Genomic DNA, 27902 nt, shown 5'->3' on the forward strand with positions numbered 1-27902 from the left:
TTGGATTGGTATTTTATTTAAAAAATCTAATAAAAAATGAGAAAAAAGGAAAAAAAGAATATTATTCTGCCCAGTGTATTATATTAAAGCAAAATACATAAATAGCTCTCCTGATCAATTTATCAAGATCATGTTAATGGTTTTTCAATCATTAAAAGTTTTATTGGCAAAAGAAAGAAAGAGAGAGAGAGAGAGAGAGAGAGAGAGAGAGAGAGAGAGCAGACATGTAAGTCTTTCCAGGTAAGAGTAGAAGGGATGAGTCAGGGCCTACAGGGACAGTGGAGGGAACCTAAGTACAATGACAGACAGATGGATCTGTCATAAGGACATCCATTGTTTCATAATTAAATTTCATATTTTATACTGAAATTTTATATATTTTATACTGAAAATTTAAATTTAAATAATTTAAAGGCAAAGGAAAAGTCAGCTGTGAGGACACACTGCTCCAAGTCTGTCTGGGGGGTGATCTATAAAGAGGGCAGCATTTGCAGCCTCCAGGCTTACAGTCTGGGAGCTGCCTAAGAGCCCCACTTCTCTGCTGCACCCAAATGCTTGCAGGCGCTTCCAGGGCCTCGGTGGCACTGGCAATTTCCTTACCAAATGTAGGACACAAAAGGAATGCCTTTTTATGTCAGCCCCTTCTGGTAAATTAGTACCATACGAATGAGTTCATTTGTGCTCCCCTTGCTAGACTAGCACACGACTTTGAGTCTCTTTGATTCCTTTTTATTCAATTCATTCCATTTCTGTCAGAATCATTAATCGAGCAAACTGTATTAAGTTGGGGACAGGGGTAACTGCTGGGGATGGGAGACTATGTAAGCCCGTTTTCCTTGGGGATTTAAAGTCTACTGAGGAAGAGAGACGTACAAGTAGACCAAGACGGATCAGCGCGGTGACTGGTACCCTAGCAGGGGATTGTGCAAACTAACTTTCCGTTATGACTTGGTGGTACGCACTAAAGCCGTTCTTTCTGTATGCCATACAGGAGAGAAGAAAACAGTTTCAGACAATTTGTTATCTTACCAGGCCATCACTGAGCAGGGACATGTGAAGCTGGGACCTAGCCGGGTCTGAGAAGGCATGTGTGTATGGGCATACCAGGAAAATCTCCTCAAGGATAATTTAATATGAAGGCTGTTCCAGGCAGAAAGGTTCAAAAAGATCAAAAAGCAAATCAAATACTTCAGTATGTTTGGATCATAATGTGAGAATAAATCGAGATCAAAGCAGAGGAATACACAAGAATATTCTTCAGCTGTATTACTACTTCGGGCTCCAGCCTCAGCATTGAGGTCAACATCTCTGGTCTATGATCTGGCTTAGGCTGGTCCCTCCCCAGTGTGTACGCGTTATCACTTTGGAACCTTCGCTTTCCTATTTGTTTTTCTTCTGTCCTTTCTAAGACAGAAACCAAAGCTATTCATTCACTTTAAACATTTCCTATCCACGAAGATTCTCTCCATTCGGGAACAATCACCGCGCCTGTGCTTTCAGCCACTCCTCATTCCGGGGACATTTGTTTTGTTTATGAGGAGGGGGGTTTCGTTGGCTTTTCTCACGGTGCTAGGCATACAAGAGTCTCAAGCACTTCACTGAACTGACTCGACAGTCCCAGAAGTAGGACCATCTCCCACTGAGTAAGCGTGACCTTGGACAAAAGCTTAAGTTTGGCTCTCAACAAGGCGCGCATTTCTTGTCGTGCACTCGTGGTGGCAGTGCCTGCATTCTGGGTGAGGCGGGATGGTGGACGCAGCTGGGCTGGGTGGGAGAGGCCTTGGCAGCACGGGAGTTTCAACCTGGCCTTGGCCTGGAAGAAAAGATCTGGGGAGGAGGAGTAACCCAAGGCCCCTGAAACGGAGGAGCTGTCTTACCTGAGGCAGAAGCTGGTTATGTTTTCTGTAACTATAGCAACCGGCTAGCTCTCGCGAGAACTTGTTTTTCCCGTCGCGGATGACAGCCCAAACTTGTGCTTTGAAAACCACGCCTCTTGAGTACTGTGTTTTGGTTTTTTTTTTTCTTCCCTTTTGCAAGTTTGGGTGAAAGTACAACTTTCCACCCTTCGATTATATTTTCTCGACTCTTGATTTCAATATACCAACAGACACACACACACACACACACACACACACACACATACACACACATACACACGCACGCACGCACGCACACACGAACAATAAAACTAAAAGGAACTTTTGTTAAAGAAAAAAGTCCAGTGAGACCAGGCCAAAATAGCAACCAAACAAAGACAAAACCCCACAAACAAAAACCAAAAAGAAAAGAAAAAAGCCTTTACTAAATATATGTGTGAACACATCATTTTAAAGGATGCCCAGGCTCTCACTTCTAGTTCCAGCTATTTGGGAGGCTGATGCAGAAGGAAGGATCGCTTGAGCAGGCATTTGAGGCTAGCCTGGACAATATAAAAGTCTTCCCTTCAAAAGTAAGTTAATAACTTAGGTCTTTTCTCAAAATGTCTGTATCTTAAATGCTTACTGTTGGATCTAGAGAGATGATTCAGCAGTTAGCCCTGCCTGTGGCAGGGAGCAGGTGGCACACACCTTTTTAATTCCAGCACTGAGGAGGCAGAGAGAGGGGACTCTCTGAGAGTTCAAGGTCAGCCTGGTCTACAGAGAAAGTTCCAGGACATCCAGGGCCACACAGTCAAAGTCTGTCTCAACAACAACAACAACAACAACAACAACAACAACAAAAGAAGGTGCCCCTCCTGCTGTGCTAGAAGCCCCAAGTTTGATTCCCAGCACCCACATGGGCAGCACAAGTGCCTGTAGCTGCAGCATCAAGTAATGCAGAGACCTCTTCTGGCCTCTGTGAGTGTCTACACTCAGGCAAAGGTAAAAGTGAAAAATAAAATGTTTAAGTTCTCAGCTGAGACCGGGCAGTGGTGGTCCACACTTTTAATCCCAGCACTCGGGAGGCAGAGGCAGGCAGCGAATTCGAGGCCAGCCTGGTTTACGAGAGCTAGTTCCAGGACAGGCTCCAAAGCTACACAGAGAATCCCTGTCTTAAAAAAATAAATTCTCAGCGGGGTATGCTACCAAGTTCCACATTAGCTAGGGCTACATAGCCAGATGCTTCTTGTGCATTCCAAGTATACTCTATACCACCAGCGTGGCCTCCGCACTGACCATGCCTAGCAGTATAACTGCAAGGAAATGGACAGGGTCTAAGCAATTGCTATCAAAATCACAACTGACAAGCAGTCCCAAGTTTATGACTCCAGCTCCAGGGCACCTACACCCATGTGCACATACCGCCCCCCCCCCCAATTTGAAACATAAGATAAACCTTTTTAAAAACCACTGCTGACTTTGTCAGAAACTAACAAGAGGACTAACGCTTCCCATTTCATAATAATAAAAGTGCTGGTTTAAAAGGTATTAATCCAGGCTTACGGACAGACAGTCCAGAGCAAAGGAAATGAACTGAGAGTTAAGAAATATGCACTTAGCTGTTATGACCAACAGATTTTGAACAAGGTTGCCAAGAAAATCCAAGGTGGTAAAGAACACTCAAGTCTACCAAGTCTAGCTTGGTGAAGCGATGTGCTCATCTAGACAGACGTCTAGCAGGGACAAGAATGACACAGGTGCTTGTGTCTAAATGTGAGGATCTGAGGTCGAGTCACAAGAGTTCATAATCCCAGTGCTCCCATGGAAAGATGGGAAGTGGAGATGGAAGAATCTCTTGAAATTGAGTCAGCTAGAAGCTTGCATAGCAGTTAAAAAAAGGAACTGCCTCAAAACAAAGATGTCTTCTGACTTCTACATGTTGTGCTATTTACAGACACTTACATGACTGTATACATGCACACACACACACACAATTGTGATATGTAAACACATGATGAAAAGGGAAAGGAAATCCTACCATTTACAACAATTCAGATGAGCTGAGCATGGTGATGCACACCTTCAAACCCAGCACTAGGGAGGCAGAGGCTGCCAGGGCAGTGTCTAGTCTATACAGCAAGTTCCAGGCCATCCAAGACTCACTATAATACCCGGTCTCAAAACAAACAGGCACAAAAACAAAAATGCTAAGTAAGTCAGTCATTTATATTACAAGTATGTGGAATATAAAATAGTTGAACTCATATTAACAGACTGATGGTTACTAGGGGCAAAGGCCATGGAAATGGGAGATGTTCAAGGGCATAAGCTATCAACTTTAAGTTCTAGAAATGTGGTGACTATAACTCATAATGATGTATCATCTCACACCTGAAACTTAAATGGTAAGTTCTCTCTCTCTCTCTCTCTCTCTCTCTCTCTCTCTCTCTCTCTCTCTCTCTCTGTATGACAGTTTGAATTTGATTATGGAAGACACTACACAAATTAGTTCTATCAAAGATCATACTGTGAGGCTTAAATTAAGCAAATTTAAATTTTGTCAATTACATGTCAACTAAGCTTAGGGGCTAGATATGGTAGCATATGCTTAGAATCTCAGAACATAAAAGGGTTAAGACAGGAAGATTCCAAATTCAAAGCCAGTCACTACTTTGAAACAAGACTGTCTTTAAAAACAAAATACACAACTGAGGAAAAACAAACTTGGGGCTGAGAGATGGCTCAGTGGTCAAGTGCACTGCTTGCTCTTCCATAGGCCCTGGCTTCAATTCCCAGTGTCCACATGGCAGCTCACAACCATCTGTATCTCCATTTTCAGGGTATCTGCTGCCCCCTTTTGGACTCCTCAGGCCCCAGGCTTGAAGGGTGTACAGAATGATACACATAAAGAATAAGTAATTTTTTTTAAGCCGGGTGATGGTGGTGCACGCCTTTAATCCCAGCACTCGGGAGGCAGAGGCAGGTGGATCTCTGTGAGTTCGAGACCAGCCTGGTCTACAGAGCTAGTTCCAGGACAGGCTCCAAAGCCACAGAGAAACCCTGTCTCGAAAAACAAAAAAAAAAAAAAAAAAAAAAATAAGTAATTTTTTTTAAAGATTCAAATTACAATTACCACTCTAGGTCAAAAGAACTGTGGTTTAAAAAAAGTATTATACCATTTTACTGTTTCTGTAAATCATTGGGACAAACTTATTGCTTAAATGTTTATCTTAAAGATCAGACCATAGCTTTCTACTTTTCCAGTCTAATAAACTTGTAAGATAAAAATCTCAAAGATGTTGGTCATGCAGAGGGCGTTTAGGAGTCAGCACTCACAGGACAACTCACAAGCATCTGGAACCTGTTTCAGGGTTTCCAACCCCTCTTCTGGCCTCTGCCAGCAATGTACGCAAGTACACAGGCAAACACACATACATACAAAATCTTTCTTAAAAAGATGGGAAGGAAAGCAGAGGCTTACATAATTGAGGTGATTTTCCCTGCGACTATTAAACAGAATGGCACTAGCTTTGCTCCCCATCCACTGCGATCAGGCAGGAACACAGAAATGATTCTATTAGGGCGGAAGTGACTGCACTGTGGAGGGGAGGCAGCTTTCCTGTGCTTCAGCTAAGCTCCTGAGAGCCTTGGGAACATTCTGGTTACTGAGATAATGTAACAACCAGCCTTGCACGGGTCACCACCGTCAGAGCTGTGTGGTGTTCAAGGCACTCCTCCCATGCAGTGGGAGTCACTCCTAACAGCTGGCCTTGGGATAGAAAAGGAGTCTCAAGAACACCAGTGAAATCTCCAGAGTTAAGAGATTTCCCGGACAAACTGTGTTATCTGAGTGGACGTCAGGCGGCTCTAAAGCTCTTCAGTACTGCCAGCTGAAACTGACACTCTACCTGTACCAGGGAACCTCAGCCGTCAGATGGGACTTACTGTGGCTTCTAAGTACTTATGTTCCTGAGCTGAAAATCATGCTCTGAAATCAAACCAGACCGGCATCAGTTTTAAAAAACACCATTCTCATTCTCTCAGTTTTTGAACTACAGGTAATGAACATTTTAACATTACACAGAATTAGATTGTTGTGATTTTTATTTAATAAATCCTGATTAAAACAAAAGCAGTGAGAATAAAGCTTTACAAATGGCACAAAATTACTGCGTCATTGATATGGCTTTTACACTGATTGGATATACAAAGAAAAAAAGAACATTGGAATTAAGGCAGTAACAATGTGTGCAAACCAAGCACGTTACCCTGACACAATCTTTAGTAAAAGGCTACTCTGGTTAAGTGGTGCTGACATTTCTGCATGCAGGTCTCATGGTTTGCAAGGATAAGCTCAGAATAGTTTCATTCATTAAAGAAACAAAAGTTTCCCTCACTGACCAACGATGGCCAACAGCAGCTTTCTGTAGTCCCCGCTTGTGTCACTGGCAATCATGGTGCTTAGTGTCTTCTGATACATCTGGGTGAACATCTGCTTTATCTGAACAAGGTCAATCTGTAAGAAATGGTAGGTCAGAAAAAATCTGTTCAAAGAAAATGCATTTTTGTTGTCGGGTTTCATTTTGCTTTTTTGAGACAGGGTTCCTTCGTGTAAAACCCTCGCTGGAACTTACTCTGTAGACCAGGGCATTTATTTGTGTAATAATACCATAATAATCAGAATGGGAAAGGATAAACACCAAATGAGCAATGTTCCAGAATTATCATTCATACTAGTGCCACCCTTGCTTACATTATCAGGGAAGATCTCATTTGCTGCTTTAGAAAACCCTGGATGACAAGACACCAGTTTCATCTGTTAGCCCCAAATACTGTCATTTAAAATACGCATTACCTGACAACAGGATAGCTGTACAAAACCCTGTAATACAGTAAGTGGTGGTAAGGGTGCCAAAGAGATGATAGCACTTTCACATTCCCGGTGGGAATGTAACATGCAGTGGTTGCTGTGGAAAACAGTATAGTGATTTTTATTTTTTTTAAATATTTATTTATTTATTATGCATACAATATTCTGTCTGTGTGTATGTCTGCAGGCCAGAAGAGGGCACCAGACCTCATTTACAGCTGGTTGTGAGCCAGTATGTGGTTGCCGGGAATTGAACTCAGGACCTTTGGAAGAGCAGGCAATGCTCTTAACCACTGAGCCATCTCTCCAGCCCCAGTATAGTTATTTTTAAAAGGATCTACAGAATTACAGTATCATCCAGCAACTCCATTTCTTGCTAAATCCCCAAATGAAGTAGCAGGGACTTGAAGGGATCAGCGCACACCATGCTCATAGCAGCGTTATTTACAAAACACAAAAGGCAGAAGCAAACCAAGTATGTATAAACAGACGAACATCAGTCAACATGGGTTGTTATTCAGTCTTAAAATTATGCAGTCATGATGAGTTCCAAGCCGAGGCTAAGCAAAGAAGCCAGTCTCAAAAATGCTGTACGATTCCAAGCACACGATAAATCCAGTGCCATCAACACAGGACAGAAAGCTGTGTGGCAACTGCTGACAGCAGAAGGCAGGGGTGACTGTTTCCTGAGTATGGATTTTCAGTTCTGCAAGATGTAAAAATTTCTAGATGGTGTGACAGTGCACAACGTGACCATACGGTTGCAACAGTACACTTAAAAAATGGTCAAAATGGCCCAGGTGGAGGTGGTCAATGGCTTTAACCCCAGCTGGGAGGCAGAGGCAGGCAGATCTCAGAGTTCTAGACCAGCCTAGTTTACAAAGCAAGTTCTAGGACAACCAGGAATACACAGAGAAACTCTGTTAAAAACAAACAAAAACCCTAAATTTTGTCTGCCTTTCTAAAAAAAAAAACTACCTTCTATAGTATTATTTAATAATGTATACTTTCAATTAAAATATAACTGGGCAGTGGTGGCTCAGTACTTGGGAGGCAGAAGGAGGAGGAGCTCTGTGAGTTTGAGGCCAGCCTGGTCTATAGAGGGAGTTCCAGGACAGCCAGGGCTACACACGGAGAAACTCTGTCTTGAACCCCCCTCCCCAATACACACACACACACACACACACACACAGAGAGAGAGAGAGAGAGAGAGAGAGAGAGAGAGAGAGAGAGAGAGAGAGAGAGAGAGAATATCAATATATTGAAGTAAAAACTGATGAATTTAAAGATTATTTTATAATTCACAAGGATGCTAACATTGATATCCAAACAGATAGGTATTTTTACTTTTAAAAAAGGACAAACTGGAACCCATACTTAGTGTGCACAAGTACCTGGGTTTCAGTCCTAGCACTGCAAAAATCAGTCAGTAAATAAGCTGGGTGGTGATGGCACATGCCTTTAATCCCAGCACTCAGGAGGCAGAGGCAGGCGGATCTCTGAGTTGGAGGCCAGCCTGGGCTACACGAGCTAGTTCCAGGCCAGGTTCCAAATCTACAAAAGCAAGTCAGACACAATGGTGCATCCTGTAGTCCTAGCCAGCCTTGGCAATCTAGTGAGACCCCAGTCTCCTTAGAAATTTAACAAACAAACAAACAAACAAACAAATACACCTTGCAATTTCCCATAAACCTGTATTCCTCAGTGGCCTTTTCAAGTAGGAAAGCTTTTTTGCTGTCTTCACTGAGGGGCTAATGTTACTGAAAACCTTCCTCACATGGAGGGTATGTCATTCCTAAGGGTTTTATAATCACGAACATTGATTCTTCAGTCCGACAGAGAAAGTGTCATCTTGTCTCACCTCACTGCGAGTGACCACGATCCTGACCAGGGTGGAGTCATCTGTGCCAGCGCCTTTCATGGAACAGTAGAGTCGCTCAGCAAAGAAGGCGGGGCGGTTTAGGGCGCACTGCACTGCAAGGCAGACATGCTTCAGAGGAGGCCGGCATGGCCAGCCAGCCTACCTCTGTGGATTCATTTAAACCTGTTTGTGATTACTTTTTACACAGAAATAAGAAGAGTGTGAATGGTCTTCTGCCCCTTGCTTTTCTCAGCACGTATCAACCTTTGTAGCTGAATCAGACAGGCAACTTTCATTTCTAGGGGGTTCACTCAAGCCGATAAATCTATTTTCTCTTTATTGATGTGCTAATGTAGATTCTTTACATTTTCTTTATATATGAAGATCTATAGCAAGTGAGTCCCAGATTAAGTAATAGCTTATTAAAAGAAATGACAAAAATCTGAATTCTTTACATTAAGAATATATTTTTGAGGGCCAGCTAGAGCAGGAAAAGCACTTGTAAAAGGCCAGTTGCCCGAGTTCAATCCCCCAAATGCAAAGCACCTAAAAGTAGAAGCTAGAACTGCTTCACCGAAATATCTTCTAGTCTCCATACGTGTGCCGTGACATGCATACGTCTGTAACATATATATCACACACGACGGCTCAGTGGTAGAGTACTTCTCTAGCATGTGTAAGTCCTAGGTTCAATCCCTAGCACCATAAACACACGAAAACAACTGCCATTTGACTGAGAAAAAACTATGATTATCATCTAAGAGAAAACAGATTGACAAAGGTTTGAAAACAGCATTTGGAACTGGGCCGCTGGAAAGTCACTTAGCAAAGTGAGTTCCTGCAGATGGCAGAGGGTGCACATTGTACGTGACTGTCACTTTAGCCATGCTTATTACATTAACATTTTCAGGCACTCCATAGCTAGTAATAAGGAGTTCGTAATACTCTCCTTATTTCTGTAGTATCCGTGAGGACAGAATTCCCACACACCGAGGTGTCAGATCACCACAAACACATTAACTCCAAATAGTCTCACTGTGTTAAGAACTTGGATGTGTGTTCTGAGGGCTCAAAACAATGTTTTGTGTGCTATATATGGAGATACAATCAGGAGGTAGAGGCAGCTGGATCTTTGCGAATTCAAGGCCAACCTGGCTTACACAGTGAGATCCTGTCTCAATAAATAAATAAATAAACTAACTAAAAAAACCACGTCTTGGGGTAGTACTCACAGTCTTTAGGGCTTCCTCATTTGTTAAGAGGAAGAACTACAATACACGAGGTCTTCTTGCAGTGCTCAATAAAGATATACAAACAAAGCCAAGTACTCTCAAGCAAACAAACAAAATATCCTTCTGATTACACCATCAACATTCAGAGGACTGTACATAAAATATAGGGTTTACTTGGTTTCTGCCTAAACAGATTCTAGGGACACTACATTAACTGTAATCACTCAATTAAAAACAAATTAAGGCAAAGGACAAAAATAAAAATCTTACAGATGGTCTTCAAACCACTTTCAACATATCCAGAAAACTCTCGGCTTACACTGCTTAACAAATCTCGATTAGCCATCTGCAAACAAAAGTTACAGAGTTAAGCATTTTCAGATCTTAAGACAGACACACAATCTTCAGAAGAGTTCATACCCTGGAATAAGCCTCCATGGTAGCTTTCAGCTGAGGGAAACTTCTCGTGGCGAGGATCATGTTGAAGCAGGATTCATCTGTCCCTAACTTCCCCTCACCAGCCTGATAGAGGCGCTGGGCATCGTCCTGAGCCATCTGGTAGTTTACACTCTGGCTCTCATCACGGTTTCCCTGCGAGAGAAAGACCGGAGTCAAGTGAAATCCTTTCCTCGGTGCACTACTTTGAATTTATAGGGAAACGTATTGAAGGTGAATGCATCAAGTCTGCCAAGTCTTTCCTTCCAAATCAGTATTACATTATAATTAGCTTTGGATTTTTGTCATGGTCATGGCTTAATAAGGCTAAAGCAAGGGGTTTCAGGGCTTTAAGTACTAAATTACAACTAAATGTCTCTAACAATGGAATATAAACTATCACGTAAATGAAAAAATACTATAACTCTCTTTCGCTGGGATTTGAGATCAAAACACACTGTAGATTTATATTCCTATACAACTGTAAAATACCAAGCTTCTGTTATCTTTGTACCAGGCATTATGTGGAGTTACAGGGACACCAGAGACCGGGTCTCTGCCCTTAAGGAATTTCACTCTAAGAAGGGACAATGTAAGATTTCAGATGCAAGTATACTTCAGTACACACATATTTATTATGAGGGCTGGGGATATAGCTTAGTGGTAGACAGTTTGTTTGCCTTGCAGGTATGAACCCCTAGAGTCAATCTAAAGGAAAAAAAAAAAAACCGAAAAGCTAAAGAAGTCTCTTTTGAGGAGCACTTGGCATGAGGAACGGTATAGTCATATTACAAATGGGTAAATAGACATAACTCAGGAAAGTGTGTTCAAAAGGGGCCTAAGCTCACAGGCAGCATGCCTGCCTACTGGGTCCGCAAGACTGCAGCCTCTAGCACTCCCTCCAAAACACAAATAATAAAAGAAATATTCTTTTAAAAGTGCTCAGGAAAAATTTTAAATTATTTTTTGGGTTTAAGTAATTTCCTGTTTTCTAAGAATTAACGTCTGAGTAGTGATAGTTCATTCGCATTTTAATAAATAAAGCTTGCCTGAAGGTCAGTGCAAAGCATCCACACTAGTCAGCAATACAGGCCAGGCAGTGGTTGCACACACCTTTAATCCCAGAAACCACACTAGTTAGCCACAGAGGTAGGGTGGTGGTGGTGCACGCCTTTAATCCCAGCACTAGAGTGGAATATAAGGCAGGATGAGACGGAAACTCGCTTTCTTTTAATCTCAAGATTTCAAAGAGGTAAGAGCTCTCTAGTGACATGGCTGCTTTTGCTTTTCTGATCTTCAGGTTGAACCCCAATATCTGTCTCTGGGTTTTTATTATTTGTGCTATATCTCTTCCCACCTTAGAAAAGTCAAGGATGGGTCATGGACCCTGCATAAAGATAAACCCAATTAAGAACCATGCATCCCTTTTTAAAGCACTAAACATATATACCTGTCTTCCTCTCTTGCTGTTTTTAAAGCTTGTTAACTCTTTTGCTTTGCTCTTCAAATTTAGCTCTTCCGACCATTTTCCTCTCATTTTTGTATCTCCAGCCTTTGCACACCGCTCTACACCCGCCATACTTAATCTAACTACCTTCCGATGGTCCACACGAACTGACAGGACACCACTAAGCTGACAGGGACTTTCAACTACACCTCTGCCACAGAGCCTCAGGCTGGTTCTGATTTCATGAAATCTGAAAGAAGTTATTTTCTAATTTCTTACAAAAGTCAGATGCACAGAACAGTCTCAGCAATAACTACGAAGAAATCTGCTCACTGCACTCTGTGCTGTTCCTGTTAGTGACAGCAATAATTCAGGGAGCTGACTATTAATGAAGTGTGCTCACGGGCACATGCTCAGATAAAGTCTGGTCCCTCCACTAACATACAGACATTTATACCACACTCACCTGGCACATGGAAACGAGGAGACGTTCAAAATGTCCTGAGGTATCTGACTTAATGTCCTTTTCAAGATCTCGTCCAAATTCTGATTGATAACATCTAACAATGTCTCGAATTTCTTGATTTGTTCTTGTGCACAAAATCTCTATTAAAACACGTTCTTGAGTTCCTGCTCCCTACATGAAATGAAGGGAGGGGATTACACAGAAGCAAAAGATGGTCTCTAAAGATGATCAAGCTACATTTCTGAGGACGCAAAATAATGTTTTGCCTCAAACATCACTACAATTCAGAATTATCAAAATTTGTGAGGCTTTATATATTAAGCAACGCAGAATAGTTATAGAAAATAAGGTGGAGTACCTGCATTGCTTTCCGTAAACTCCAGGCATCATAGTAAGTAGAAGGCATGAACAGGGCAAGGATTAATTCTTCCATATTTCCACTCAACTCTGACTTGAGATCTTTAATTAAATCCTGTTTAATAAGATATGAAAATTAAGTACATAACATTGATTTCTTTTTTTTTTCTTTCCTTTTTTTCTAAAACAGTGTTTCTTTGTATAGCTCTGATTATCCTGAAACTTGCTCTGTAGATCTGCCTGCTTCTGTTTCCTGAGTGCTGGGATTAAAGGTGTGTGCCACCATTACCCTGTGAATATATAGGGTTTCTATATCTTATCTCACATGAGGCTCTTTTTTTAAAATAATTTTTATTTTAGGTGTATGGGTGTCTTACCTACATATATGTCTGTGCACCACATGCCTGCAGCGTCTGTGGAGGCCAGAAGTAGGCACTCCCAGTTACAGAGGGTGGTGAGCTGCTGCGTGGGTGCAGGGAACAGAACCTGGGCTGTCTGGAAGAGCAGCCAGTGCCATTGAGCCACCTGTTAAGCCCCTCACTTGAATCTTATGGAAAAATGGAACTGGCAGTATGAAAGTCAAAATTTCAAATCTGAATGTGATATATGAAACAATGAGTATTACATTTAGTGATGAATTCACTGTTTAAAAACACATAAGTCCTTCCTGCAGTTCTTCTACTGTACCAGATACAAAGACAGAAAGTATGATTAGAAAAGAGTAATTCAAACCAACAACATGAGGGCTGGTGAGACGTTGAGTGGGTGAAAGATTTTCGTCAAGTATGAGGGTCTGAGTTCAAGCCCTGGGTCCCACGTGGTAGAAAGCGAGAGCCGGCTGCTGACCCCCACACATGTATGACAGCATGTGCACACCCACGCACACATACACGGACTTGCACAAAAATAAATGAATGTTTAAAAAATGATTGTTAAGTTGGGAGCGTAGCCCCCTGCCCCCAGGCCTGAGAGTTGTATTGATCTGGACTCCAAATCCCAGCATGCCAGGTCCTGACCCTCCCAGGGTATTTAAGTGAACTCCCAAAAGAAGAACACGTGGTCTCTTTCCTCTCCCCCTGGTAGTCTCATTTGCAGCCTCCTGGTTCTCCCTCAGGGCTACCCGAGAGGGCAGGAATTCCATTAAACCTGGATATTTCTTAATTTGGCTTGTTGTGATATGGCCTGATTGGGAATTTGCGTCGGCAGAGAGCTCGCGTTAGGAAAAAATTTCTAACCTAGGCCAGGCTGACCCTGAACTCCTGGTTATCCCTGTCTCACCCACTTGAGTATTGGAATTATAAGTGTGCACTACCACACTCAGAGTTTTACAAGAAGTCTGGGTTTTATGTTGCGTAATTAATCTTAAGAATAAAGAAACAAGGGGCTAGAGAGATGGCTCAGCAGATAAGAGTGCTGGCTGCTCTTCCAGAGGACCCAGGTTCAATTCCCAGCACCCACATGGCAGCTCACGACTGTCTGCAACTCCAGTTCCAAGGGATCTGATACCTTCACACCAGTGCACATAAAATAAAGTTAAACAAACTATTAAGAAATAACAATTAAAAAGAATAAAGAAATCAGGCTCAGTAGGTGTCATTTTAGTTTTGTTTTTTGTTTTTGTCAACTTGATACATGGCAGGGGTACTGAACGAGGAACCTCAGTCGACACAATGCCCCCATCACAATGGCCTGTAGGCAAGTCTGGAGGGCTCACTGGAGGTGGTGCCACCCCGGGCAGGTAGTTGTGGGTAATGGGAAGCAAGCCAGTAGAATTCCTCCATGGTCTCTGCTTCAGTTCCTGCCCTGCCTTCCCTTGATGACAGATTACAACCTGTGATCTCCCAAAGTGCTTTTTGGTAATGGTCTTTATTGCAGAAGGAGAAGGAAAACTAACAAACAGAGTAGCTAAAGCACCTGCTGTTCGGCCTGGCAACCTCAGGCTTTTTTGCTTTGTTTTTTTCTCTTGAGAAAGGTTTCTCTGTGTAGCCCTGGCTGTTCTGGAACTCACTCTACTGACCAGACTGGCCTCAAACTCAAAGATCTGCCTGCCTTTGCCACAATGTGAGTTATTAAGTCTGACAACCTGAGATCACTCTCTAAGACACACACGTTAGAGAGAACCCATTCATAGAACATGACAAGAAAGCTCAGTGCATACCCATAACACATACACACACGCAATAAAATTTAGTAGTAGTAGTAATAATAATAATACAGAAAAGTAGGCTGGGTGGTGGTGGCGCACGCCTTTAATCCCAGAACTCGGGAGGCAGAGGCAGGCGGATCTCTGTGAATTCGAGGCCAGCCTGGTCTACAAGAGCTAGTTCCAGGACAAGAGCTGCAGAGAAACCCTGTCTCGAAAAAAAAAAAAAAAAAACCCAGAGAAGTATGTCTGAACTGAGTAGAGGAAAACAGGCTAACATTCTGAAGAAAGTAAACACACTGCAGAAGATGTTAGGAAAGTTTAGATTCCTATGTAAATGACAAAGATGTGCTAGCCACTTTTCTCCATCACGTCTAAGGAGCAAGGGCAATTTTGTCATTATTTGGCTGCATTAGTCACTGATCATCCATTCGACACTCACTACACACCTCCTGCTGGAGCATGAAGAGGAAGTTCTGAGAGCCGGCAGTGCACAGACTTTTAAAAAGTGCTATGCGACCACAGTGGAAGTGTCAGCCAAACCTGCCTCACGTGATACAGACAGAGTAGCTAATACTGAAGAAGTTGTTAGCCACACAAAAACAGGAAACAAGCACACAGAAGCACAAAACACCAGCCCCACATAGCACAGGACATGTTCAGAGGGAGAGGGTGGAAGATGACCAAGAGCTGAGAAAAAGCAGGGCTAAATAAGGAGGTCTCAGCGGGGGCCATATCCACTGTTTCCTGAATGACCATCACATACAAGGTACAGTATGAGGGGAGATGGGGACTGCTCTCAAGTTAAAAAAAGGTGTTGAAGAGATACTAATTCTGGAATCTCTGAAGTCCATTTATCTGTCCTGTCCCCCACAGTATTAGTAAAAATATAGTGCCCAATCTGACATGGATGCAGACCCTGTAGAACAGACCCCACTGCTTCTTGCTAAAAGGAAAAAGACATACCTTGCCATACATGGTCTTAAAAGCTGCTTTAATTTGTTGCCTCTGGTCATTGGAACGACTGGACACAACATCCACAATTGCTTGCTCATCTGTCCCTGGAAGAGTCACAAATATATTTATATAAGGACTAGAATGCTTCCAAGGCAGTAGGCACCAAATGATACTGAGGTGTAAGTTGACACAGGACTTTGTTTATGACTTAGGATCACTTTCCTATAGCTGTAAAAAGACAATCCATTTTCCTTACCAAAACCCTTCATTGCTTTGCGAAGAATTTCTGCATCTCTCATAGCATCAAAGTTGGAGGCTGGTCGGATTGTTCCTTGGGTGCCCTGAGTCATCACAGCAGGCTGGTAACAAAAGGTATATAAAGTTCAAGTAAGGATTTTTGCTTGGACAATAAGGCAACTTCACCAGATACCATGTGTATACAAGGATTTAGTACAAGAATACGAGCATTGTTACCAGGCCTCATTTTGAACAGACAGATCTAGCCCCTTCCTAACATATTAGTCTCCTACTAAATCTAAAATATTTTCTTAAACAATAGAAAAACGGAAGGAAGAAAGGAAGAAAAAAAAGAAAAAGAAAATGTAGGGCCATATTATACAGGCCCATATTTCTACATTGTATGGCGGCCAGACTTTCAGGCCATAGTTTGCACTGGGCCACATAGGAGGTGGTCACCTAGTCTTTCCAGACAAACTGAATCCTAAACAAAGGGTCAGGATATGCTAATGTCACTCGGATCCTTCTTTGTATTTTGGAGACGCCTGGGAAAGAGATGTTAATTCAGTCTACGTGACAGAGCAGGTACGGATAGGAAGAGGTGACAGAATGGGCATAGAAAAGTGTGGCTGTGACCATAGTCATTCACTTGGTTACCTAGGAAACAGAATGCCAATGAATTTTCCCTTCAGTTTACATTTTGGTATGAAAGCTGTTTGGAGAATAAATGTGGGTAATTTTCAGGATGTGAACTCAGGATTTCATGAGAGATTCCTGAAAACTCCCTTCCAATAAAGTCATGTGAGTTGTCTCTTTTATTCCCACGCCTCCCTTCTGGTCAGAGAAATAACTGATGGTCCACAACAGAAAGAGAAAGAAAGAAAGAAAGAAAGAAAGAAAGAAAGAAAGAAAGAAAGAAAGAAAGAAAGAAAGGAAGGAAGGAAGGAAGGAAGGAAGGAAGGAAGGAAGGAAGGAAGGAAGGAAGGAAGGAAGGAAGGAAGCAAGGAAGAGAATAACCCAGTCAGGTGGTAGTGGTGCATGTCTTTAATCCCAGCACTCGGGAGGCAGAGGCAGGCAGATCTCTGAGTTTGAGACCAGCCTGATCTAGAGTGAGTTCTAGGACAGTCAGGGCTACACAGAGAGATCCTCTCTCAAAAAACCAAGATTAAAAAAAAGAAAAAACCCAACACTTGTTGAGGGACAAAAAATAAAAGAGAGAAAGGGACATGGGCAGCTCAGCACTCACAAGAGCAAGAACCTTTCTCTGACAGTGGTGGGAACTGAATCCAGGCCCCGTGAACAATGGGAAGCATGCTTCCACCAAGCAAGCCTTCCAGCTTCAAGGAAAGGTCTTTATTATTAGGAATTCCTCCCACTTATACATATTCATACCCTAACATTTTGCTTTGCCAAAACAGGCTTAGCAGTTACTCCCCATTAATGTCCAAGCCAGAAATATAAGCAAAGAACAAATATTTCCAAAGTAGTTTTAAGGAAAAATTAAAATTATTCTACTTGTAACAAATACGGCAGCAGTCATGTGGTGGTGTGGGAGGGTCTCCTGTCTTTGTGCTGCTTTCATTGGTTAAGGAATAAAGAAACTGCCTTGGCCTGATAGGGGAAGAACTTAGGTAGGTGGAGAAGACAGAACTGAATTCTGGGAGGAAGAAAGCAGAGTGAGAGAGCTGCCATGGAGCTGCCAGAATCAGACATGCTGAATCTTTCCCGGTAAGTCACTGCCACATGGCAATATACAGATTAATAGAAATGGGTTAAATCAAGATGTGAGAGTTAGCCTGTAAGAGGCTTGAGCAAATAGGCCAAGCAGTGTTTTAATTAATATAGTTTCTGTGTGGTTATTTCGGGTGTAAGCTAGCCAGGCAGCCGGGACAAACAAGCCTCCTCTCCTTGTAACAGGGTGGTGCACGCCTTTAATCCCAGCACTAGGGAGGAAGAGGCAGGCAGGTCTCTGAGTTCAAGACCAGCCTAGCCTACAAGAGCTAGTTCCAGGACAGGCTCCAAAGATACTGAGAAACCCTGTCTCAAAAAACAAAAAACAAAAAACAAAAGTAATAAAATAAAAAAAACTGTTTTCAACATATTGTTTATATATAAACCTCTTCCAAGAACTAGAAAGAGACCTGTGGGACTGGGAAAGAGAGGCTTTAAGGGCAAGGGTAGAAAAGACCATGGAACACAGTAAATGAAACAGCAGGGACAAGGGCAGGGAGGTGTGTGTAGACCCCCATATGTTACTCTATACACTAACAATAACAAAACCTCTTAATGTATCAAGAGACATGAATAAAGAGACCTTAGGTGAGGGGGTGGAGGAGAAGCAGAAGATAACAGAAAACATGAGGCACAAAAGCAGAAGAGGTTCTACACGAACAGGAAAGAGATCACCAGATCACCATGGAGAATGGGAAGGGTGGTGTGAGGGCAGTGGAGGAAGGGAATGAATAAGAAGTAAGATCACACACACATATATGTATGTATACATATATTATATATAAAAATTATAATGAAGCCCACCACTTTACATGTTAACTTAAAAATGAATAATTAATAGGCTATCAAACAAAATGGCTCATTGGGTGAAGGTGCTTGGTGCTAAACTTGACAACTTGAGTTCATTCCCAGGGACACACATGGTGGAGGAGAAAACCAACCTCTGCAAGATGTCTTCTGATCGCCACATACACTATGGTACCTGTGTCCAGACATGTGCCTCACACATGAACACATACATGAACATAAACAAGAACACACACAATGCTTAAAGGAAAATCAAAATTCTCTTTCACAATTAATTACAGATTTATAAGATGACTAATTTTGAAAGAGTTAAAACAATTCACTGTGGTCTTAGAGGAATCTCTCTATGACTCTGCCAGTCAGAAGAACTATGACCTAGTCTCACTTTAGTCTTTCATTAGCTGTGCAGTCCTGAACAAGGTTCTCAAGTCTCTCTTCATCTCAAATTCAATACATCCCCATTGTGAACAAAACCCAACAAGACCACTGAGTGGTCCCTCTCCCATGTCCACAGCCCGTTCCCTTACTTTGACAAAGGCAAGCTTGGAAATGCCAGACCTCCCTTAGTATGTAACTCAGAAATAATTTCTAAGAGTCAAGATAAAGGCAAGGATCCAAGCTTATCAATCTTATTACAATAACTGGCAGAAGACATAAAAGAATAAAAGAATAGAAAAATTAATAAAATAGTATGAAAATGGGGAACTATATATAGAGAAAGGTAGGGGAAACTTCAAATATGGGAAATCTTATATGACTATTGAGAAATCAGTTCAACAGACTTAACCAGCTTCCATGGATAAAGTTGTGCCAAGCAGAGGGTGCGGTAAAGGGGCTGTCTGTAGGCACCATATCAGCAGGGCAAGGAGGTGGATGGGAAGACAAGGCTTTCAAGCAGAAACAGAGAGGAGCAGACAAGACTCAAGAGAGCTAAAGTCCAGGCCACAGGGAAGGGACCCCCGCCATGGGTGGAATTAAGAAATTTGGCAAAAAGTAAGCTGTTTCTCTTATTTGAAATGATGGTAGCCTCTTCCATTCCTATATAAACATCTGGATTCCCTGTCATAACATCTTTGCCACCTATAGCTAGAAGGAAGTGTTATCGTGGAGCCTGTTGTACTTTGTAAAAAACTTTTGTAAAAATCAATCAATAAATAAAGTTCTGACAAGCACTGAGGGGAAATAAAAATCCAACACTAGAAATCAGAAACAAGGGCAGACATGTTGGTGCACACCTTTAATCCCAGCACTCAGGAGGCAGAGGCAGCCAGATCTCCGTGAGTTCGAGGCCAGCCTGGTCTACAGAGTGAGTTCCAGGACAGACTCCAAAGCTACATAGAGAAACCCTGCCTCAAAAACAAAAACAAACAAATAAAAACACCAAAAAAAGATGAAGAAGAAGAAGAAAAAAAGAGGCAGAAGCAGGCATCAGCACAGTTTGACACCAGCCTGGTCAACACAGTGAGTTCTAGAAACAAATGCTGTCATATATACAGGACCTAGCAATTAACGAGTGCTGGCGGTCCTTACTCACATCACTGCTATAATCCAAAGAAGCAGGAGAGAAAGCAGGATAAGAAGAAAAGGATTCTGTATTGATCTGAAAGGAAAGTGGAAAATTATAAAGGAAAAACAGAAAACAACCACCCCTAAGTCTGAGAAATAGCACCCACCCACCACCCAAGTTCATAGTCACAATTACTGCTGAGGGCAGAGATGCTATGACCGATGTTGAGAGCACACCACACACATTCACTAGAACAGAGGGAGAGCATCACCACCTGTGAGGACGACGAGGCTGCTCGGACACTCCTTAAAACAGATGGGCCAAGGACCAAAGTGTCCATCGAAAGTGAAGTTTACCTCTCCCACTACTGTGACAGACCATGTCCTCTGCCTCACAACGGAGTGACACCCTTCCTCAGTATGATGAGTCCCAGGTACCTGCACTAAATTTAAAGAGTAGAAGCAAAAACTTAAGGAGACAAAGCGAACATACCTGGCTAGGGTAAGGAGCTTGTCCCCCAGGGTACTGAGAAGGCACCTGTCCTCCAGGAAACCCACCTGTGTATTAAAAGCAAACAAGAAAAATAAGCTACAGCAAACTGTTTATATTAATCACCAGGAACACAGAAGCACACGTTCATGCTATGCTACTCACTGAGATGAGAAGCATTTTGTTTAAGGTGCAAGACAGTGGGTTTCAGAAATTTTTTTCACATATAGTTATTGTTCTTTGTTCATGCCTGCATCCCCATATCTTTTCTTGTGTCCCTCAAAACTGCCACCCTCTGTTTTCATTTCATATACATTCATATACATTATTCCCTTCTGTTCTTCCTTCACCCTATGCTTCTAAACCTCTTTCTCGGGTTTGGTACCTCATACCATTAACCTCAGACACTTCCTGGCTGCCCAGGACTAAGTGAGGGAGTCTTACAGTTTTTACAACTTTGCTGCAGTTTTCTCACCTGCAAAAACAATGATACCTCATGTAATTTCTTTAAAGTTAATATTTTGGCTGGGAATGGTGATAGACACCTTTAATCCCAGAACTCTGGAAGCAGAAGCAGGAGGATCTCTGTGAGTTTAGTGCCAGACCATTCTACTAAGAGCATTTCAGGGCAGCCTGGGACATTCCAGAGCATTCCAGGGCAGACTGAGACCTGTCCTCTTCCTAAGCCCATAACCTTCACTAGGACAATCTTTTATGTTACTATTGTTTAAAATTTTTTTGAAAAATGTAACTTAATTATTTTATTTCGTGTTTTGTGTATGGATGTTTTTATTACATGTTATGTCTGTGCACCACATGCAAGCCTGCTGCTACCAGACGTTAGAAGAGGTGTTGGATCCTCTGAAACTGAGTCCCATGTGGCTACTGGGAAAGAACTTGGACCTTCTTGAAGAGTAGCCAGTGCTTCTGCCATCTCCAGGATAATCTTTTAAATATTGATTTAATGAAAACCAATTTGGGTGACATACATCTTTTAAAAAGACATGTATGTATGTATGTATGTATATGTATGTGTACTTGATAGACTTATTTTATTTTTTAGACTGTGTATGTGAGTGTGCAGGTGCCTGAAGAGGCAAGATGTGTAGGATGCACTGGAATTGGAGTTATTGGCTGTACGCTGCCTAATGTGGGTGCTGGGCACCAGACTCAGGTCCTCTATAAAGACACTACCTGGAGGCCAGGTGGTGGTGGCGCACACCTTTAATCCCAGCACTCGGGAGGCAGAGGTAGGCGGATCTTTGTGAGTTCGAGGCCAGCCTGGTCTACAAGAGCTAGCTCCAGGACAGGCTCCAAAGCTACAGAGAAACCCTATCTTGAAAAGACAACAACAAAAAAGAACACTACATGGTGTTAACTGCTGAGCCATCTATCAAGTTCCTCCCCACTTTAAGAACAAACAAACAAACAAACAAACAAAAATCTTGAACTAGCTTCAATTCTGATTCTACCTGGAATGGTTGTCAGGACACAGTCCTGAGGGTGGTTCCTTTAAGAATTGGCTTCTGGCTTTAGGACAGACACGTTAATAGAAGAAAACTATTCTTCATCTCCATTTTACTGATTATGCTCTCACATCAAATTGATACTCCATGATACCATATACTTAACATTCTTTATAGAATTATATAAATATTCCCTAAAGACTATCTCAAATACAATTTAAGTTTGCCGACAACTGAAAAGCTCGTAGAATCATAAGTTTCTCACTAGACAGCTGGAACATACCTGGTACTGGAACCTGGGCTGGTCCACCACCATAAGACTGTGCAGGTGGCTGTGGATAGCCAGAAAAGCCTGCTCCACCAGGTGGGGCCCCAAAGCCTTGTCCTTAAGGGATTAAGAAAATAAACAACATTTCAATAAGCTGCACGTGGAAACTCATCCCTGTAATCTTAACACTCAAGAGGCTAAGCCAAGAGGACTGCCAGGAGCTGGAGGCCAGTCTGAGCCGCACAGCGAGTTCCAAACAAGCTTGGGCTACACAGTGCGTTTCAAGTCAGCCTGGGATGCAGAGTAAGACCTTGTGTCCAAGAAACCAAAAAAACAAAAAACAAAAAATTCAAGTCTTATAGAGAAAAATTTTAAAAAATCTCTATGGCACTTATGTACACACACATACACAGATGTAACATAAAAATTTTTAAATTGAGTTTTAAAGTTTTAGTACAGGACAGAAATTGGTGATGCACACCTTTAACCCCAGCACCCAGGAAGCAGAGGCAGGCAGATCACTGAATTCAAGACCGCCTGCCTGGTCTACAGGGTGCGTTCCAGAATAGTCTATACAGATAGGGTGATACAGAGAAACTCTGTCTTAAAAAACCAAAAGTTTTAGTACATTTAGCTTCTTTAGTAACTTACAATACAAATCACTGTGGTAGGTTTTTAAAAATTGTGTTTAAATTATATTTATTCCTTCTGTTTTATGTGTGAGTGTTTTGCCTGCATATATGTATGATGGAGGAGTGATGGAGGAGTGTCTATGTGTTACTTTCATTATTAATAAAGATACTGCCTTAGCCCTTTAAGAGAACAGAAAATTAGGTAGGTGGAGTAGACAGAACAGAATGCTGGGTAGCAGGCAGTGGGGAGACGCTTCAGGCAGTTGCCATATGCAGTCGCCATGCTTCTCCTCTCTGAGATGGACGCAGGTTAAGATCTCTCCTGGTAAGCCACACCTCATGGTGCTATATAAATTACTAAATATGGGTTAAAGCAAGATATGAGAATCAACCAATAAGAAGCTACAGATAAGGGGCCAGGGGCCAGGCAGTATTTAAATGAATACAGTTTCTGTGTAATTATTTTGGGTAAAGCTAGCCGGGTTGCGGGACACAGCCCGCTGCTCCATTCTACAGAGGAGAGTCATCTGTCTATGTGTTACTTTCATTGGTTAATAAAGAAACTGCCTTGGCCCTTTAATAGGACAGAAAATTAGGTAGGCAGAGTAGACAGAACAGAATTCTGGGAGAGAGAAGGCAGTCACTTTAGGGAGTCGCCATAGTCAGTTGCCATGCCTCTCCTCTCCAAGATGGATGCAGGTTAAGATCTCTCCTGGTAAGCCACCCCTCGTGGTGCTACACAGATTACTAAATATGGGTTAAGCAAGATATGAATTAGCCAATAAGAGGCTAGTGCTAATGGCCAGGCAGTGTTTAAATGAATACAGTTTCTGTGTAATTATTTCGGGTGTAAAGCTAGCTGGGTGGCAGGACGCAGCCTCGCCACTCCATCTATATATGTATGTGCACCACATGTGTGCTTGGTGTCCTCAGGGTCAGAAGAAGGCAGTACATCCCCTGTAAATGCAGGTATGGATGGGTGGTAAACCACCATGTGGGTGTTGGTAATTGAACCCAATTCCATTGCAAGGGCAGTAAGTACTCTTAACTGATCAGCCATCTCTCCAGCCCCTATATTGTTTTTCTTAAATCTGGATAAAGTGGTCCTAATGCATAAAGGTACCATGTGATGCTAACTAAAGCCTCTGTTGCTTTTTTAAAAAGATTTATTTATTTTTATTTTATATATATGAGTGTTTTGTCTGCATATCAATATGCCACATTCATGCAGTGTCCTAGGAACCTCTGGAAATGGAGAGAGAGATAACTGTGAGCTGCCATGTGGGTGCTAGGAACCTAAGCCAGGTCCTCTGGAAGAGCAGTCAGTGTTCAGTCTCCCCAGGACAATGGTTTTCAACCTGTGGGTCACAGCCTCTTTGACAAATGTCTATCTCCAAAATACTTATATTATGGTTCATAACAGTAACAAAATTATACTTAGGGAATAGCAACAAAAATGATTCTATGGTTGGGGGGTCACCACACCAGGAGGAACTGACTTAAAGAGTTGCAGCATTAGGAAGGTTGAGAACCACTGCTCCAGGCCCTCTCAATCAGTTAAGATTACTGATAATTAAGTGGCATATTCTACAAGAGCCTCTCATAGCAAGAACAGTACTATGTTCCCTTCACAGGAGAATATCTTAAGTCTTTCAATTCTCCTAACCTTGAGAATTTTCACTCGAGCTTGCTACTGAAGTCTTAGCTGTCCATGGTTAACTAAGAGTAACTCTGAACTCTCAAGGATTAAGGATGAAGGTAGGGGAGGGACAAAAAAGAATGCTTCAGCAAATCTCAAGTCACTACTAACCTCATGCCCACATGACTTACCTGCAGGATAGGCTGGAGCCCCCCCTGGGTGTGGGGTAACTGGATAGCCCCCAGCGGCTGGATAGCCTCCAGGTGCAGGGTAGCCTCCAGCTCCTGGGTAGCTGCCACTTGGTGCTGGTGGGTAAGCATTTCCTCCCATTGGTGGAAAGCCACTAGGATATGGATATTGACCCGAAGCGGGGAAAGATGACTCCTGACCCGCAGGCTGGAAAAATCAGAAACATGTCAAGGGGACATAATCAAAGAAATATATGCCCATTCCAAAAGAACAAAGAATACTATTCAGGCATTTTTTTAAAACTTAAAAAAAAAACAAAACTTATTATTGGGGCTGAAGAGATGGCTTAGTGGTTAAGAGCACTAACTGTTCTTCCAGAGGACCCAGATTCCATTCCCAGCACCAACATGGCAGGCAGCTCACAACCGACTGTAACTTCAGTTCTAGGGGCTCTAACATCTTTATGCTAAAACACATGAAATAAAGTTGAATAAATTAAATGCTTATTATCAGCTCTGGTCTCATATTACTTATCAATCCTACTCTACTTTGCTAGGATTCTTATCAGAACTCAGTTAAATTTAATTTTATGTGAGGTGGACAAAAACATCCCCATTTTTCTATGGGAATCAGAACCAGCTCTCTCCTCCTTCCTCCCTCTTTCCCTACATGGCCTGACGATATGGCCCAGGCTCCCCTCAGACTCCTACGCCTCTTGCCTCCACTTCCTAGTGCTGTGATGATAGGCATGTACCTTTCAAGTGCTAGCCAACCTCACAGGTCCCTGCACTGTCATGGCATATGGGAATATATCATAGCTCCTCCCCTCCGTCCTCGAGAGGAAAGTATGGCTTCTGCAATGCTCTTGGACCTACTGTATAAGATTAAAGGAAAAGGTAACTAAGTCACACACACAGTCTAACATTTTAGATCTTAGTTGAGACTGACAATGTTTTTCAGTTTTACTTAACTTATAGTTTTTAATTGAACTATACATTTTTTCTCACTCCCCTTCCTTCCTTTCCTCTCCACCCTATATTCCCAATTTACTCAGGAGATCTTGTTTTTTTCTCCTCCCTAGGTGTATCCATGTATGTCTCTGTTAGGGTCTTTTTTGTTGTCTAGGTTCTCCGGGGTTGTGGACTGTAGGATGGTTATTCTTTGCTTTCTGTCTAAAAGTCACTTTTAAGTGAATACATATGATATTTGTCTTTCTGGGTCTAGGATACCTCACTCAGTATGGTTTTTTTCTAGTTCCGTCAATTTGCCTGCAAATTTCAAGATTTTTTTTAACCACTGTGTAGTATTCCATTGTGTAAATGTATATTTTCCTTATCTATTCTTCAGTTGAGGGGCATCTAGGTTGTTTCCAGGTGCTGGCTATGACAAATAATGCTGCTATGAATAGAGTTGAGCAAATGTCCTTGTGGTATGCATGTGCATTATTTGGGAATATGTCCAAGAGTGGTATTGCTGGGTCTTGAGGTAGGCTGATTCCTCATTTTCTGAGAAACTACCATACTGATATCCAAAGTGGTTGTACAACTTTGCATTTCCACCAGCAATGGGGAAGTGTTCCTCCTACTCCACATCCTCTCCAGCATAAGTTGTCATCAGTGCTTTTGATCTTGGCCATTCTGACAGGTATAAGATGAAATCTCAGAGTTGTTTTGGTTTGCATTTCTCTGATAGTTAAGGATGTTAAACATTTCTTTAAGTGTCTTTTGGCCATTTGAGATTCCTTTGCTAAGAGTTCTCTGTTTAGGTCTGTACCCCATTTTTTATTGGATTATTTATTCTTTTGATGTCTAATTTCTTGATTTCTTTATATATTTTGGAAATCAATCTTCTGTCAGATGTGGGGTTGGTGAAGATCTTTTCTCATTTTGTAGGCTGCCATTTTGTCTTGTTGACTGTGTCCTTTGCTTTACAGAAACTTCTCAATTTCAGGAGGTGCTATTTATTAATTGTTGCTCTCAGTGTCTGTGCTACTGGAGTTACATTTAGGAAGTGTCTACTGTGCCAGTGGATTCAAGGCTACTTCCCACTTTCTCTTCTATGAGGTTCAGGGGTGGTTGGTTTTATGTTGAGGTCTTTGATCCACTTGGACTTGAATTTTGTACACGGTAATAGATAAGGATCTATTTGCATTCTTCTACATGTTGATATCCAGTTATGCCGACACCATTTGTTGAAGATGCTTTCTTTTTTCCATTTTATAATTCTAGCTTCTTTGTAAAAAAAAAAATCAGGTGTTCATAGGTGTGTGGGTTGATTATCCAGATCATCAATTTGATTCCGTTGGTCCTCCTGTCTGTTTTTATGCCAATATCTGTTAGGAGCTGCAGACCCTCTGACCCTGAACTTTCTATAACCTCTTGCTTGCCAAAGTAAACAACTTGTTTTCCTATGCTTGCAGCTGCTCTGAGCATGAAACCCTCATGAGTTCCTGATAACAAGGAAGTGGTTTCTGGTGGGTTTGCAGTAGAAAATCCCAAGAGCTAGGATGTTGCCACTAATCAAGGAGAGCCCTTGATTAAGCTGCCTTGGGACATAATAAAATTGGCATTCTTGTTTCAAGAGTGACCCTCATCTCTGTGCGTTCTTTAATCCCCAGACCCTTGCCCAACCATGGTTCCAGGTGGTGCAGGCACCACAAATACCAGACTGTTTTCATTACTGTAGCTCTGTAGCAGAGTTTGAAGTCAGAGATGGTGATGCCTCCAAAAGTTCCTCTATTTCACAGGGTTGTTTTGGCTACCCTGGGTTTTTTTGTTTCTCCATATGAAGTTGAGTATTGTTCTTTTGAGGTCTGTAAAGAATTTTGTTGGGATTTTACATTGATTCTGTAGATTGCTTTTGGTTTCTCTGATTTCTTTTTTCAGCCTGATTATCATCTGTACATAGGAGAGTTACTGATTTTTTTTTTTTAGTTAATCTTGTATCCTGCTACATTACTGAAGGTGTTTATCAGTTGTAGGAGTTCCCTGGTGGAATTTTTGGGGTCACTTATGTATACTATCATATCATCAGCAAATAGTGAAAGTTTGACTTCTTTTCCAATTTGATCCCTTGATCTCAGTTTTTTTGTTTGTTTTGTTTTTTTGTTTTTAGATCATATTGCTCTAGCTAGAACTTCAAGTATTATATTAAATAGATATGGGGAGAGTGAACAGCCTTTTCTTGTTCCTTATTTCAGTGGATCACTTTGCGTTTCTCTCCATTTAGTTTGATGTTGGTTGTTGTTTGCTGTATATTGTCTTTATGATATTTAGGTATGTTTCTTATATCGCTGGTCTTTCCAAGACCT

General features: G+C 41.9%; 2 protein-coding genes across 2 annotated transcripts in view; both read right to left on the reverse strand.

Annotated features, from left to right (window-relative positions):
- The window catches only part of Cfap70 (cilia and flagella associated protein 70), a 68785-nt gene extending 66881 nt beyond the window's left edge, over positions 1-1904 (reverse strand). Inside the window, exon 1 of the mRNA XM_038310075.1 lies at positions 1878-1904. The gene's annotated coding sequence lies outside the window, so the exon portion shown is untranslated. The remainder of the gene's footprint in view (positions 1-1877) is intronic.
- Positions 1905-5945: 4041 nt separating this feature from the next.
- Anxa7 (annexin A7) overlaps positions 5946-27902 on the reverse strand; it is a 33043-nt gene continuing 11086 nt past the window's right edge. The window contains exons 3-13 of the mRNA XM_038310059.1: positions 24595-24799; positions 22148-22249; positions 20402-20466; positions 15884-15986; positions 15637-15731; positions 12529-12642; positions 12171-12341; positions 10243-10413; positions 10093-10168; positions 8591-8703; positions 5946-6375 (exon numbers count right to left, since the gene is read on the reverse strand). Coding sequence (XP_038165987.1) covers positions 6253-6375; positions 8591-8703; positions 10093-10168; positions 10243-10413; positions 12171-12341; positions 12529-12642; positions 15637-15731; positions 15884-15986; positions 20402-20466; positions 22148-22249; positions 24595-24799 — 1338 coding nt within the window. The 3' untranslated portion in view covers positions 5946-6252. The remainder of the gene's footprint in view (positions 6376-8590; positions 8704-10092; positions 10169-10242; positions 10414-12170; positions 12342-12528; positions 12643-15636; positions 15732-15883; positions 15987-20401; positions 20467-22147; positions 22250-24594; positions 24800-27902) is intronic.

This window comes from Arvicola amphibius, chromosome 13 (assembly GCF_903992535.2).
Source record: "Arvicola amphibius chromosome 13, mArvAmp1.2, whole genome shotgun sequence".
In the NCBI taxonomy this organism is placed as follows: Eukaryota; Metazoa; Chordata; class Mammalia; order Rodentia; family Cricetidae; genus Arvicola; species Arvicola amphibius.